Source organism: Mauremys mutica, chromosome 5, assembly GCF_020497125.1.
Source record: "Mauremys mutica isolate MM-2020 ecotype Southern chromosome 5, ASM2049712v1, whole genome shotgun sequence".
Classification (NCBI taxonomy): Eukaryota; Metazoa; Chordata; order Testudines; family Geoemydidae; genus Mauremys; species Mauremys mutica.
This window is the reverse complement of record NC_059076.1, coordinates 114,298,368-114,314,351: the sequence shown is the minus strand read 5'-3', so window position 1 is coordinate 114,314,351 and position 15,984 is coordinate 114,298,368. Positions and strand designations below refer to the sequence as shown.

Here is a 15,984-nt window from a genome sequence, read left to right as displayed (position 1 = left end):
AAATTCAACACAGCATGAACAGCTTGATCTGTACACCAGAGGAATAGTATATGATGGAACTCACTTAACTATTTCTATCTCAAACACATTTAAATAGCTATTATCATGTTCATTTATTTTTGTATTTGTAAAAGTTAGGAATGGAATGAAAGATATTCCCTCTGTTTTTAAAAACTATCAGATATCTTTGAAATATCACCTCTGTTCTTGTTACTGAGATAACATTGTGGTTGGCATTCTATAAATAGATGGATAACCCATCCTCCCATTCCCTCTTTAGCAAATGGAGTCAAAGAGTATACCCCCTTTAAGAGCAATGCCCTGAGATGTAGTGAACTTTTGATACCCTCCTTTTGTTTTGTTAACTGTGAAAGCATTCAAAATAATACTTGTAATAACTTTAATACAAATTAATAGTATATTTCCTGATGTTACCTCTGTTTCATAGTATTACTCTTCCATGCTCAGAATATTTACTGATTAGCTCTCTAGTCATAGGGATCTAAGAAAAATGTTTTCTGTAAGTCATAGCTGCTGAGAGATTATCATTTTCTTTTTCAGTATGCTGTTTCTTCATTTTCCCAGTGCTTTTGCTAAAAATTTTGCTGAGACATACCAGTTTTGCATGTCTGCGCATCTTCAAGGAATGGGGGCATAGCTGTCTCCTCAGTATAGCATTGGTGAAAAATGTGCTTTCTGAAAACTTCAATGCATGAGAAAAAGATGGTGTTTGGGAGCTCTTTTAGGGCAGGTCTATACTTACCTGCTGGGTCGACGCGTAGCGTTCGACTTCTCGGAGTTCGAACTATTGCGTCTAGATTAGATGCGATAGTTCGAACTCCGAACGCGCTCCCGTCGACTCCGGAACTCCACCACCGCGAACGGCGGTGGCGGAGTCGACGGGGGAGCTGCGGACTTCGATCCCGCAGCGTCTGGACAGGTAAGAAGTTCGAACTAAGGTAGTTTGACTTCAGCTACGCTATTCGCGTAGCTGAAGTCGCGTACCTTAGTTCGACTCCCCACCCTAGTGTAGACCAGGCCATAGACTCTAGTTTAAAGCTTTATCCTTGAATAACTTTTGTTTTATTATGATACTGTGGCATGGGAGAGATAAATTGAAATCTCTGCAAGATACCTCATAATGTCAGGATATTTTTCCTTAGGGAAAACTCTTTTTAATCCTTTGGGTCCTTTTTTTGGAGAGGAGGTGGGGAGGAACATGGAATCCTTTGGATGATGTGACTGAATCATGCACTAATAACAAAATGGCTGTTTGAAGTATGAAGGTAAGGAAGTTTACCTGTCTAAATTCTAGTCCCTTCTTGCTTGGTGTTGCCTGAATAGAATGTTCCACTCACTTTTAATTCATGAGTTTTAGATCTTTGCCCCAGTCCAGACATACGATAGGAAACTGCATATCTGAAAACAGTAGGGCTTGACCTGAAGGAGGATATAGGTGAATATGCATGCTCAAACTTTTCTTACCTCTGCCATTTGAAAAAAATAATTGCAACCCCAGTTAAAATAAATTCTGAGATAAAGTAGGAACATACAATCTTTTTTTTTTCCAATCCAAGGACTAGGGAGAAAATAGGAGTTCCAAATCTTGATTTATATTGGGGTGTCACTTATTATCTTTTTGTCCACAATTTGGCTCTAATCCTGCAAGGATGTACACATGAATAGTCTTACTGAAGTGAATATGATTATTCACATGTGTAAGTGTGTGCAGGATTGGGGGCGTAATCATTTCCTATATATTACTACTTTCCCTTCCCTTTGACTGTATTTACAAAAAATAATTTAAAAAATAAGCTGAGGTTTTCCTGCATTTATTTAGCAGGAAAAGATTTCCTGACTCTGTCCCTTTAAAAACAAATCACAGTGACCTTCCTTAGCAACCTTGTTGCTAAGATGGGCATTTTTGTTATGCCAGACTGTTGATTGCAACTTCAGAAGTACTGCCTAAGAAAATCCAGGTATGACTCAATTGTTTCCCTTTTGGATCTTTTTAAAAATCCCCACATTCTCCATTTTTCATTAAAGAGAGAAATGTAAGAAATAGAAACTCTCAAAGTGACTCTTATAAAGGATTCTCAAGGTAATTTAATTTTAAAAGTGCAGTTAGTGATACTCCAGTGTATTTCTGTTTTCAGCTTTAAATTGTCTACAGACAGACAACCCTTAAGCTACTGAACAAGTTTAAATCTCTTCTATTCTAGTATAGATAAAGGCATTCCGTTATGCATTATACTTTTTTAAAGACTTCTGCTATGGCACTTAATTTCAAGAAATATTAGAACAGTTATAGTAAGGACGTTTTTATATGATAAGATATCCCCTAGTCACTTTCGCCTACACACAAGACTATTTTAATTTGGTTTTCCAAAGTGATATTTATGTGCTATATATTAAAATGCTATAACTTTTCAATGTAATATTAGTAGGCCTTGAAATATATTTCATGTGAGTGGTGCAAAGAAGTTGTAGTTTTCAATTATGTCATTATGCTTAGCAGTAGTGTGCTCTGAGCTAGTATGGAGGGAATTCATCTCTGATCCGGTGTTGAGGTTTATGCAGAAATGGAGGGAGATACAGCTTGCAACCATGTAATCTGAGTTCTCATTTGGGTTTAAGAATGCCTTAAGCAGATTTCTCTGAAATTGATTCCTTGCTGACATAAACTGAATGGCTATTAAGAGCTCTTAAACCAAACTAGTAGTTACCACACAAGGAGGTTGCATCTCTTTAGCTAAATCATATTCTAAACACTTTGAGTTAAATCACTACAACTTCATCATGTAGACAAAATTTTAGACACATCTGTAAATTTCAGATTTGGCATGAGTGAAATGCAAAGTGAACCCAGCTAAGAGTGAGAAGAAAGGGACCCCAATCTTGCAATAGACTCTATATGGACTAACAATGGGCAGTTTGTATATGATTTACAGCAACAGGCAACTTGTATACAATTTATATTTGTCAATTTGATTCACTCTGATAGGGAATTATTAAATAAACTTGCAGATATATTTTGAAGGTCCTGTGAACTGGCTACAAATAGCAGGAAATTATTTAGTTTTCAAAATCGTAAAATTGTCTTTTGAAGTGTTAAATACTTTAACATGTCACTTTAAGTTAATAGGATCCACATGGGTGCAGAGGTGTGCCTTTGTGGAGTCTGTTGCATGACCAGTGCATAAGCATTAAATGTGTACATCTGATTATAATATAACTAATAATTCCTGTATTACTTGTGACAGCCAGGTATCGATTGCTGCAAACATGAATTTCAATGAAGAATCCCAGATGATGGCTATGGAGGTTAGTCTGATTAGTTTAATTATTAAGGCAAAGATGGATTACGGGGCTTTCTTTCACTGAACATTATAGGGTTTTGTTCATATCACACTTTTGCCAGTTACCCAAATAGTAATATAATGGTCTCTTAATATAGCAGTTAATTGTCCCTTGGGCACATGCAAGTGACTCTCATTCTAATTGACTGGGATTATTAATAAGAGAAAATTTCTTTCTGTGCAGATAAATCATAAACATAACACAATGTGCTATAAACTTTTTAACTTATACCAGTTTTTAATTTTGTTGCTAAATCACTGATCATAAGATGCTTTTTGCTTTTTATTAGAGCTAATGTTAAAAAAATCATAATATATAGGTTGAGAAAAGAGTGTCTGTACATCTGGGTATAGTGCTTAGATTATCTACAAATACCAAATTTGTTTTTAAAAGTCATATGATACATAGAGTATATAATCAGCAATAACCCAAATTTAGGTGAATAGATTTAACAATACAGTTTAGATATGAGAATCCGAATACTCGGGTACATCACTCATGAAAAGTTGTACAGAGATTTGGTTGTGGAAACAGGGATGGCCTTACCATGAGGCGAACTGAGGCAGCCGCCTCAGGTGCCAGACTGTGGGGGGCGGGAGGGGCGCCACTAAGACCCAGAGTGTAGAAAATTGTGTCTGCTGCTGGTGCACATGTATTCTCTTTGCTCTAGATGCACAGAGATGGTGGAGTTCTATGCTGGAGGAAGGAGGGCACAATAGACATAACAAGCAGGCAGGAGAAAAGGTGAGAGGGAATAACAGAAAGCAGCAGGAGCTGCAGGGAGAGAGAGGAGGAGCCTCTTATGTAGCTCTCTAGCACTCCCAGGAGCCTGGACTGATTAACACCAGTTTCTCAGGGAGCTTCCTGTTTCCTGCTGCTTCCCTGAACCCACTTGAGGAGAACAGGCAGTCAACTGAAGTAGTAGGAAACAGTTAGGCCCTTAAGACGCTGTTATCTTCCCTCACTCAGGCCCTGCTACCAGCTTGCTTATTTGTCCCCTTCAACTGAGTGTTGAGAGCCACTATAGCTGGCACAGAACAGCAGTCATGAGTGAAAGAAGAAAACACCCCTGTGGAAAATAAAGAAAGCAAAGGAAGCTTTTCTATCTAAGCAGGAAGGAGCTCTCCTGAGATACATAGACCCAAGTGGTCACGGTGAGCCTTCCAGTCCCAGTGAGGATGTGAGTGGTGAGGAGATGCCTGATCTTCCAGTTAGTCAGAGTGCAGGTGACCTGGCAGCTACTGCAGCATCCATATCTCCATCTCAAGTGGATATAACCATGCACATTCCTGAAGAAAAGTGTAGGTCAGAGAAGACTGTGGTGGAGGCACAAGAAACAGCTGCTGCTGAGTTTAGTTTCTTAAGTCTAGATGATCCAGGACTGTGGACCCACTTGAGCAGTAGCCTGAGGGACCTCCTTGTACTGCATGGGCCATAGCAAATGAAAAAGTTCATGTTCCCCAAAGACAATGAAAATAGAAGTTTCCATCCAACACATTACGAGTGTGAAATCCCCAATGGTGACAAAGTGGAGAGGCCACAGCTTATGTACTCAAAAACTCAGAATGCTGCATACTGTTTTGTTGCAGACTCTTCCAGTCTAATGTTCCAGCCACATTGGGTTCTACAGGAACAAAGAACTGGAAAAATCTGGCTAGAAATCTGGCATGCCATAAGAAGGCAACAAATCATCAGAGAGCATTCCATAGGTGGAAAGAGCTTGAGATGAGACTAAGGTTAAAGGCCACCATAGATGATCAGCATCAAGAGAAGATTGCATCAGAGTCTCTTTACTGGCAAAATGTTCTGAAAAGGCTCATTACCATTGTGAGAATGCTTGCTACCCAAAACCTAGCACTGTGTGTCACTTCAGATCAACTGTATGTGCGAAACAGTGGAAACTTCCTTAAAATGTGGAGCTGATGGCTGAGTTTGATGCTGTACTCCAGGAGCATCTAAGAAGAGTCACCACCCAAGAAATGTACACACACCACTACCTTGGAAAAACAATTCAAAATGAGATCATACAGTTACTGGCAACAAAAGTCAAACAGAAGAGACTGTGGCAGATCTGCAGTCAACTAGATATTACTCTGTTATTCTGGACTGCACACCTGACATCAGCCATATGGAACAAATGATTTTAATGGTGCGTTTTGTAACAACAAGAGAACCTAGTGAAAATATCCCTGCAATGGTGACTGTAAGAGAGCATTTTTTAGAATTTATGGACATTGATGATACTACAGGAGCTGGTATGACAAATGTGCTTCTTAAAAAACTGGAAGATACAGGATTTGCGATAGCTGACATGAGAGGTCAGGGCTACGATAATGGTGCCAACATTAGAGGAAAGAACAGAGGAGTGCAGACACGGATCCGAGTGTTAAACCCTCGAGCTTTTTTTGTCCCATGCAGTTCTCATTCATTGAACTTGATGGTCAGTGATGCAGCATCAGCTTCGAGTGAGGCTGCTGAATTTTTTAATGTAATTCAAAGCAGCTATGTATTTTTCTCTGCATCAACTCATCGATGGCAAATTTTGAAGCAACATCTGGGAACATCCTCTCTGACACTGAAACCACTGAGTGCCGCACAATGGGAAAGTTGAGTGGAGGTGATAAAGCCTATCAAACACCAAATTGGGAAGATAGATGTTGCCATTATGGAGGATAATGCTATGACAGGAACTGTTCATGGGAGAACAGAGGGAAATGGAATCATCAGAAACATACATAACTTCAAATTTCTGTGGGGCTTAGTGTTGTGGCATGACATACTGTTTGAAATAAATGTTGTAAGCAAGAGACTCCAAGGTGTTGACCTTGATATATCTGGAGCAATGGAACAACTGGACAAAGCAAAGTCATACCTATAATCTTACCGGTCAGATGAGGGATTTCAAAACGTTCTGAAGAGTGCACAGAAGTTGGCAGAGGAACTTCACACTGAAGCTATTTTCCCACCCATTCAAGAATACAAGAGTCACCAAAGAGGAAGACATTTTGGTTACGAGGCACGGGATAATCCCATAAGAGACCCCAAACAACAATTCAAAGTTGAATTTTTTAACCAGGTGCTAGATTGTGGAATACATTCAGCTGAAGATCGTTTCATGCAGCTCAAGGTGCTGCATGAAAGAAGCATATATTTGGGATATTGTATGATATTCCAAAACTCCTCACTATATTTGGGATGTTGTATGATATTCCAAAACTCCTCACTATACCTGAAGATGACCTACACCAGCAATGCAGGACACTAGGGACAGTGTTGACAAATGATGACATGCGCAATATTGATGCGAGTAATTTAGGTGATGAACTGAAAGCCCTTTCAAGATACATTTCAGCAGGATCAACTCCAAAGGCTGTTCTGGAATATATGTGCACAAATAAGATGACCACCCTCTTTCCAAATGCTTTTGTTGCTGTGCGCATACTTCTAACACTTCCTGTAATAGTTGCCAGTGGAGAATGCAGCTTCTCCAAGCTGAAGTTAATAAAAACACATCTACGCTCCAAAATGACACAGAAGAGGTTGGTTGGCTTTTCAACCATCTCAATAGAGCATGAGCTGGCCCATACTGTGGACCTTCAGCAGGAAGCAGTTCAAATCTTTGCAACCAAACAGATAAAAATGCCAGTGTTTACTATGCAGACAAGAAAAGTTACATTTGTTGTTCAGGAGTTTGAAAGTTAAGTGTTACTTACAATTTTTGAATGAGGCATTTTAAATTGTTAGTTCTCCTTTATTGGGCTAGGTAGCAGAGCAGTACCATGAGAGGACTAGAAAAGAACTGAGAGGAAGAAGGCAGAACTGAGACCTTTCAAAGTTTTGGCCCAAGCAAAGGGGCATGGGAGCGTCATTTGAGCTCCCCGCCTCAGGTGCCAAAATGTTGTGGGCTGGCCCTGCGTGGAAAGCAAAATATATCAATGAGTGGAGATTGTCCTTCAGTAATTGAGAATTAGGTAGGTTGTCCATTTAGAAAATACAATCCATCAGGAAAGTATTTCAGTTACTTTCCTGACTGCGCTTCTCATCGGGACTCCAGCTCATCCCTCCTGGTATTGCCAATGTCCAGTGATGCGTTTAATGTAATGACATCTACAGAGATTAATTATTGTAGTGCCTGCTATGTGCCAGGCATTTTCCAAATACTCAAAATGGACAGTCCTGACTCTCAGGAGTACACAATCTAAGGACAGACAAGTACCATAGACAGGTTAGGGGAAAGAGAACTGTAAGACCAATATGCAGGTTATATACAAGTCAACTTGATTACTATGGGAAATATTAAATGTCCACGTATATTTTGATGATCATGTGAGTTAGTTACAAAATCAAGAAATTACTCAGTTTTCAAAACCCTAATGTTAAATATTAGGTAATTTTGGAGGTAATACTTTGCAGTAACATCTGAGCGTTGTGATGTTTTTTGCAGAAGGTAAGATGGTTTGTATGAGTGAATAAACTTTACAAGAGTAAAGTAGCAAAGAGTCTTGTGGCACCTTATAGACTAACAGACATTTTGGAGCATGAGCTTTCGTGGGTGAATACCCACTTCGTCGGATGCAAGTAGTAGAGTAGAGTAGTGGACCACGTAAATAAAATGCAAGAGCAAACATATTGCTAAAGAAAAGCTTCTTGAGGTCAGACTGAGAGGCAGATATATTAAATATATGAAGCACAGCACTGCTTGAGGCCAGGCACATTAGTGCCCTTGAGGCCAGTGGGGCGATCTATGCAGTGCAGAAGGGCTGGCAGGACTGGGGCCTACATACACCATAAGCCGAACAAAATCCAGCCGGCGCTGTACAGGCACTGCGGCGTGACGCCGGGTTGTGCTAAACGCCTGTAACGCTTCCTCCCTGCGACAGGAGATGTTAGGCGAGGACCAGGACCAGGACCAGGCCCACGCGGAGAAGCTGAAGCGGACTCTGAGAGCTCAGCGGCGGCGCAGAGAGCAGCCCGTGAGTCGTAGAGCCGCGGCACTGACCGCCCCTGGCGCCTCATCGGGCGTCCGGCTCTCGCGGCCCTTTGACGTTCGCGCAATTGGTTTCAATGGTCGGGGCAGGGCTTCGGGAGACGAGAACTACCGCGCATGCGCGCGCGGTGATTAACGCGGAGGCGGTGGGCTGGGTGGGTGGAGCTTCCCTGGTGGCGATGGGACAGTTAGGGATGCTGCTGCGCGTGCGCGCCTGGAGTGCAGGCTGTTGCGGGGCTGGGGGATTGCCGGCACGCGGGGCGGGAGGGGAGTACATCCGGGTTACGGGGGGGCCGCGCGGAGGGGTTTCCGTGGGGTGTGCTGCGGTCGCTGACATTCGGTTCCCTCCCCTCCTCCCCTCTAGCTGCTGGAGGCGGTTGGTCCCGCTGTGCTGCTGGCGGAGGAGGAGGCGGAGAAGGACCGAGCCGGGATGGCGGCGCTTGCAGCTGCTGCCCGGGCACCGCGCAGTAAGTGCCTGAGTGACCCTGCCGGCCGGGGGCGGGGGGTCCCGCCCGGCCTCAGCCCCCGCCCCTGGAGGGAGCCCCGGGGGCCGCCCGCACGCACCGAGCCCTGCCGCTGGGGCCGCGCAGCGCTCTTAGCCCGAGGGGCGGGAGGCGCGTGTCGGGGCCGCCGGCGGGTGGCTGAGCTGTTAGCGGAGTTCCTGGGGCGGCCGGGCAGGGCGCTGCGGCACAAACGCTGCTTCTGCCCGGTTTGGGGACTTGCAGGGGCTGTTAGCTTATGTTCATGCACAGCGCGTGATAATTGAATGCAACGGCAGGTTTCCCTTGTATGCAAAATAACCAGCACAGAGCTAGGTTACCGTTATGGAAAGTGCTGTGTGCTCCTTGCTTATCAAATGAATTTTTGTCAGTGCAGTGAAAGACTTCCTCTGATTAAAAATCTGGAAATGTATTAAATGTTTTTCTCAATTAAAATAAACATTTTAAATCATTCAAGAACATATTTTTGTAATATTCCAAGGAGCAAGCTCTCAGTTTACTTGAGTATATTTGAACATTAGATCTGACACTTAAGCATCATTCTGTGTATGATGGTGTATGAGTAAGATTTTGATGACAGGATTATTTTATCACTATTGTTGTCATTCCTCTGCCTACAGGGCAGGGGTTCTCAGGACAAATTTTTCAGTGGCCTCAGAATAGTGCCATCAATGTTTGCGGGTGGCCACTGTCACACTTTTCCTAAAATACTTAGTTAGCTTTAGGAAAATCAAATAAATATGCAGATGTACATGTCCAAATCATTGTAATTTATTTGAGAGCTAGTAAGTCTTTTGTGAAAAGTGATATTAACAAACGTACAAGTATCACTTTTCACAGCAGACTCACTCAGCACTGGCAAGCCTGGAGGGTCGGGGGAGGCAGTGAGGGCCGGGGGAGATGGGGGTTAGGGGCTGGAGGAGGTAGCGGGGGGTTGGAGCCTGAAGCCTTGTGGCTGGAGGATGGGACCAAGGGACGAAGCCTGAAGCCTTGTGGCCAGAGCACTGGGGCCTGTCATGGTGGACAGCAAGCAGGAGGCTCTGGGGAGCAGCTCCAAGGCAGATTGCAGGAGCAGCATATGGTAGTGGGGGGAGGGAGAGTTGAAGTGCTGGCAATTGATAGCCTGCTGGGCGGCTGCCAGACAAGGAACTCAGGGGAACGGGCGCAGATAGGGGGGCTGCTGGTCCACCCTGGTTCCAAGCCCCCACCAGCTAGCTCCAACAGGCTGCTCTTCCTGCAAGCAGTGGACAAAGCAGGCGGCTGCCAAACGTTATAAGGGAGCATTGCACAACTTTAAATGAGCATGTTTTCTAATTGATCAGTAACCTAACAACGAAACAACGTTAACTAGGATGACTTTAAGTGAGGCGTTACTGTATTCAGACATGCATAAAAAGGACTCTAAGTGAATATTTTGCAGCAGAATGCTTCATCATGAAGTTGGGGAGGGTGAAGGCAGAAAGTGCTATCCAAAAACCAAGTAATTTAAATTTTGCTAGACAAAACTGTTCTTACCCTATTCCTGTCAGATATTTTAGGGAACAGTAGTACCATCAATTTTATTATGAGATTTTTCACGGAGTGCACAAATGAGAAAAATCACCCATTTTACAAATGAGGTAAATGAGAGTTAGGAATCAAAAGGGAAAATTTCTAAAATAAAATGAAATATATTGAGTGATTAGAACAAACTAATTTATTGACAAGACAATGTTTGTTACAAACTCTTAGTATATCATTTTTATTTTGACATTTTCTAAAGAAAAATTTCCAGTTTGAAAGAACTTTTTGTTTTGAAATTTAAGCTAATTAGTCTGAAAAGGTTAAAAATACAGAATTATCAGAATATTATAGTTGACATGCCCCTTCACCACCATTGGTTATTTTGAGTTGCAAAACTTTGAGATTTTGACTTTTTGTCCCCCTTTGGGATAGCAAAAATTTTTTGAAATCCATTTCCTACCAGTTTTTAACTGCAGGTTATTTCACTACAACAGACAGATCAGTAAGAGGATGGGGTGAAAAAATCCAGCAGATTCTAATCCAGCAGATTCACCTGGTTATGTACAGTCCCGTTTCTGTGTTGATACAACTAACTTAGAACCCTGTAAAGTTTATAAATAGTTTAACTTTGTCTCTTATTATGCTTTTGCATTTATCAACGTTGAACTTAATTTGCTATTGTACTGTCTATTTACCGAGCGTACTTAGGTCCCACTGAAGTTTCTCACAGTCCACTCTGCACTTGACTAACTTAAATAACTTTATCATCTTCAAATTCTGCAACTTTACTGCACACACACCCTTCCAGGACATTAATAAATATCTTAAACAATATGAGACCTAACCTGGAACTTTTAGGCCCTTGCTATTCATCATTTGCCATCATGAAAACATTTATTCCTACTCTGTTTCCTCTCATAGCAAGTTTTTATCTGTGACAATACTTTGCCTCTCACACTTTCTTTAGAAGTCTCTTCAGAGGTATATGTTTATACTGACTGCTGTTTTACTGCCTTAAAATTAATCTGTTTTCAATAAATTGAGAGATAAAATTTTTAAAGACTCCTAAGTGACTCAGGAACTGAGGGTGAGATCCATGAAAGTACTTAAGCACTCAAGTCCCTGTTTTGCTCCACTGCAACCCCCCAAACTGCTGCCAAATGCTGTAGGTGCCTAAATTCTGTGCCCAAGTTTTTCAGGGTGATAGTTCTCTAGGTGTCTTAAGTTTCTGCTTCTGGGCATGTGCACTGCTTTCTCCCTCTAGGCATCTGGGTGCCTGTCTCCCACCTAAGCTCCAGAGTGATTCACAAACAAGAAGAAGACAGGCGTTCAGCCGTCTAAGTTGTGTTCAGGGCCTGATTGGGTAGGCGTGCTCAGAGACTGCTACCAGATTGAGTCCAATACAAAATCAGGATGAGGAATAGGTGGTGGTGCCCACCTTGTAACTTTTAGTCCAATGGTTGGAGCACTCACCTGGGATGTGGGAGACCCAGGTTCAGTTCCCTTCCCTCTCTGCCGAAGGGGGAGAAGGGATTTGAACAGGGATCCCCCACCTCTCAGGAGAGGTGTTCTAACTGCTGAGCTATGGGATAGTCTAATGTGGGGCTCCCTTAATCTTTCTAACCACTAAGCTAAAAGTTGTTAGGTGGGCATCACCACCTCTTCCTCCTGCTCCACCAGCTGTTTTGCATAAAGCAAGGTAGGCATTTAACTCATTCCTTATAGAAATGCCTTAGGCGCCTATGCTGTTTTAACTCCAGGCAGTGGATTCCTGTTTGTAGATTGCTAAACAGAGCTAGGTACCTATCTCGGAGGGATGGGTGGGGCATAGGACACAGCCTTCTGGTCATCATCTCTCCTTGACTAGCTTTGGCGGCTTCCTACGTACCAGCAGGGCCGGCTCCAGACCCCAGCGCGCCAAGCGCGCGCTTGGGGCGGCATTTTGCCGGCAGGGCGGCAGGCGGCTCTGGCGGACCTTCTGCAGTCATGCCTGTGGGAGGTCCACCGGAGCCGCGGGACCAGCGGACCTCCCGCAGACATGACTGCGGAGGGTTCGCTGGTCCCGCGGCTCGGGTGGACCTCCCGCAGACGTGCCTGCGGATGCTCCACCGGAGCCACGGGACCAGCGCGCCCTCCGCAGGCACGTCTGCAAGAGGTCCCCCGACCGGGAGCGCGCCCCCTGTGGCGTGCCGCTCTGCTTGGGGCGGCCAAATTCCTAGAGCCACCCCTGCGTACCAGCCAGGCTTTTGTGGATCGCATTCTTAGGCTTCTATGTCCCCAGTCATTGCTCAGCGTGTTGATATGCCTAACTCAGCTGTATGGATTACAATGATGTTCCTGTGATTTTTCTGGGTGCCTCAAAGTTTGATGCTATGACACTCAGCATTGCAGTGCCTAACTCCTTTGGGGATCCTGCCCTGATTTCCTGTTGACTTTCAATGAGACTTTGGCTCCTAAATGCCAGAGTCACGTTTGAAAATATGACTTTGGCTCCTACTTCATAACAGAGCTTTTGACAGTTTTACCTGAGGTCTTTACCTTGCGTGGGCCCTTTTTAAAGACACCATAATAGAGGCCCAACTTCAATGTATACCCCAAATTAAGAAAAACAGTAAAAGAACTAAAAAGAGCCACCGTGGCTTAACAACCATGTAAAAGAAGCAGTGAGAGATAAAAAGACTTCCTTTAAAAAGTGGAAGTCAAATCCTAGTGAGGCAAATAGAAAGGAGCACAAACACTGCCAACTTAAGTGCAAGAGTGTAATAAGAAAAGCCAAAGAGGAGTTTGAAGAACGGCTAGCCAAAAACTCCAAAGGTAATAACAAAATGTTTTTTAAGTACATCAGAAGCAGGAAGCCTGCTAAACAACCAGTGGGGCCCCTTGACGATGAAAATACAAAAGGAGCGCTTAAAGATGATAAAGTCATTGCGGAGAAACTAAATGGATTCTTTGCTTCAGTCTTCACGGCTGAGGATGTTAGGGAGATTCCCAAACCTGAGCTGGCTTTTGTAGGTGACAAATCTGAGGAACTGTCACAGATTGAAGTGTCACTAGAGGAGGTTTTGGAATTAATTGATAAACTCAACATTAACAAGTCACCGGGACCAGATGGCATTCACCCAAGAGTTCTGAAAGAACTCAAATGTGAAGTTGCGGAACTATTAACTAAGGTTTGTAACCTATCCTTTAAATCGGCTTCGGTACCCAATGACTGGAAGTTAGCTAATGTAACGCCAATATTTAAAAAGGGCTCTAGGGGTGATCCTGGCAATTACAGACCGGTAAGTCTAACGTCGGTACCGGGCAAATTAGTTGAAACAATAGTAAAGAATAAAATTGTCAGACACATAGAAAAACATAAACTCTTGAGCAATAGTCAACATGGTTTCTGTAAAGGGAAATCGTGTCTTACTAATCTATTAGAATTCTTTGAAGGGGTCAACAAACATGTGGACAAGGGGGATCCGGTGGACATAGTGTACTTAGATTTCCAGAAAGCCTTTGACAAGGTCCCTCACCAAAGGCTCTTACGTAAATTAAGCTGTCATGGGATAAAAGGAAAGGTCCTTTCATGGATTGAGAACTGGTTAAAGGACAGGGAACAAAGGGTAGGAATTAATGGTAAATTCTCAGAATGGAGAGGGGTAACTAGTGGTGTTCCCCAAGGGTCAGTCCTAGGACCAATCCTATTCAATTTATTCATAAATGATCTGGAGAAAGGGGTAAACAGTGAGGTGGCAAAGTTTGCAGATGATACTAAACTACTCAAGATAGTTAAGACCAAAGCAGATTGTGAAGAACTTCAAAAAGATCTCACAAAACTAAGTGATTGGGCAACAAAATGGCAAATGAAATTTAATGTGGATAAATGTAAAGTAATGCACATTGGAAAAAATAACCCCAACTATACATACAACATGATGGGCGCTAATTTAGCTACAACGAGTCAAGAAAAAGATCTTGGAGTTATCGTGGATAGTTCTCTGAAGATGTCCACACAGTGTGCAGAGGCAGTCAAAAAAGCAAACAGGATGTTAGGAATCATTAAAAAGGGGATAGAGAATAAGACTGAGAATATATTATTGCCCTTATATAAATCCATGGTACGCCCACATCTCGAATACTGTGTACAGATGTGGTCTCCTCACCTCAAAAAAGATATTCTAGCACTAGAAAAGGTTCAGAAAAGAGCAACTAAAATGATTAGGGGTTTAGAGAGGGTCCCATACGAGGAAAGATTAAAGAGGCTGGGACTCTTCAGTTTGGAAAAGAGAAGACTAAGGGGGGACATGATAGAGGTATATAAAATCATGAGTGATGTTGAGAAAGTGGATAAGGAAAAGTTATTTACTTATTCCCATAATACAAGAACTAGGGGTCACCAAATGAAATTAATAGGCAGCAGGTTTAAAACAAATAAAAGGAAGTTCTTCACGCAGCGCACAGTCAACTTGTGGAACTCCTTACCTGAGGAGGTTGTGAAGGCTAGGACTATAACAATGTTTAAAAGGGGACTGGATAAATTCATGGTGGCTAAGTCCATAAATGGCTATTAGCCAGGATGGGTAAGAATGGTGTCCCTAGCCTCTGTTCGTCAGAGGATGGAGATGGATGGCAGGAGAGAGATCACTTGATCATTGCCTGTTAGGTTCACTCCCTCAGGGGCACCTGGCATTGGCCACTGTCGGTAGACAGATACTGGGCTAGATAGACCTTTGGTCTGACCCGGTACGGCCTTTCTTATGTTCTTATGTTCTTAAGTGTGACCTAAAACAAAAAAGAATCTACAGTGTTACCTTTACAAACACAGCCTTGTCTGTTTGATTCCCAGCTCTATGCTGAAATGCATTTAGGCACAGATCTATAAAGGAATGTAGGTGCCTAAGACCCAGATTAAGGCACTGCTGTTCCTCTAGGCCCTGAAACTCGTTAGGTTCCATTTTGTAAGGCATTAGGCATCCATTGCTGCTGTTCTTTCAAGAAACTGCTTAGGCTGTTCCACTTTGAGGTCCTAAAATGGTATTCTTACACACAGCATGATCCTTAGATACTGATGAAATGCTCTCTCCTCAATAAGTCTCAGTGAATTCCACAGTCCTACCTGTGAACAAGATTTACGATTGCCTTTACTTTGCTTCAGTATTTCTACTAAATCGTTGTCATTTAAACAGCTGTTTCTTCTGCAGAGGGCGGGTGTGCAATGGAGATCAAGTGGGCCATTTTTACCAACTGATCAACAATAGCAAGGACTACAGTTTGTCTGCTAGACATAGGGAGCTTGACTATGAAGTTAAGGGTAATGGCTGCTCAGAGACTAGACGGGGTCTTGGAAGGCATTAAAGTGTTGAGCTGTTTTGAGCATGGCATCTTGATGCAGGTGCATGTCTCACAGGAATCAAAATATGAGTGGATTTTGTGCACATTCAGGGCCAACCGAAGGAGTGGGTGGCCAAATGGAGGGTCTTGAAGTGTCCCAGATGGCCTGCTAATAGTGAGTAATGACAGAGCCTTAGTACCTCTAACTGGGTGGCTGGTGGGACATACAAGCGGCCCTTGACATAGAGCAAGCCATTCTGGACCTGGCATTGCCCCTGGCTTGCAGTTTCGAGCCCCTTGGGAGGGGGCTCCTTCTCT

General features: G+C 43.1%; 1 protein-coding gene across 1 annotated transcript in view; it reads left to right on the top strand.

The window, feature by feature from the left end:
- The first annotated feature begins 1,228 nt into the window (after positions 1-1,228).
- CC2D2A (coiled-coil and C2 domain containing 2A) overlaps positions 1,229-15,984 on the top strand; it is a 152,696-nt gene continuing 137,940 nt past the window's right edge. Inside the window, exons 1-4 of the mRNA XM_045019697.1 lie at positions 1,229-1,286; positions 3,264-3,324; positions 8,241-8,333; positions 8,712-8,814. Of these exons, the coding sequence (XP_044875632.1) occupies positions 3,286-3,324; positions 8,241-8,333; positions 8,712-8,814 (235 nt within the window). The 5' untranslated portion in view covers positions 1,229-1,286; positions 3,264-3,285. The remainder of the gene's footprint in view (positions 1,287-3,263; positions 3,325-8,240; positions 8,334-8,711; positions 8,815-15,984) is intronic.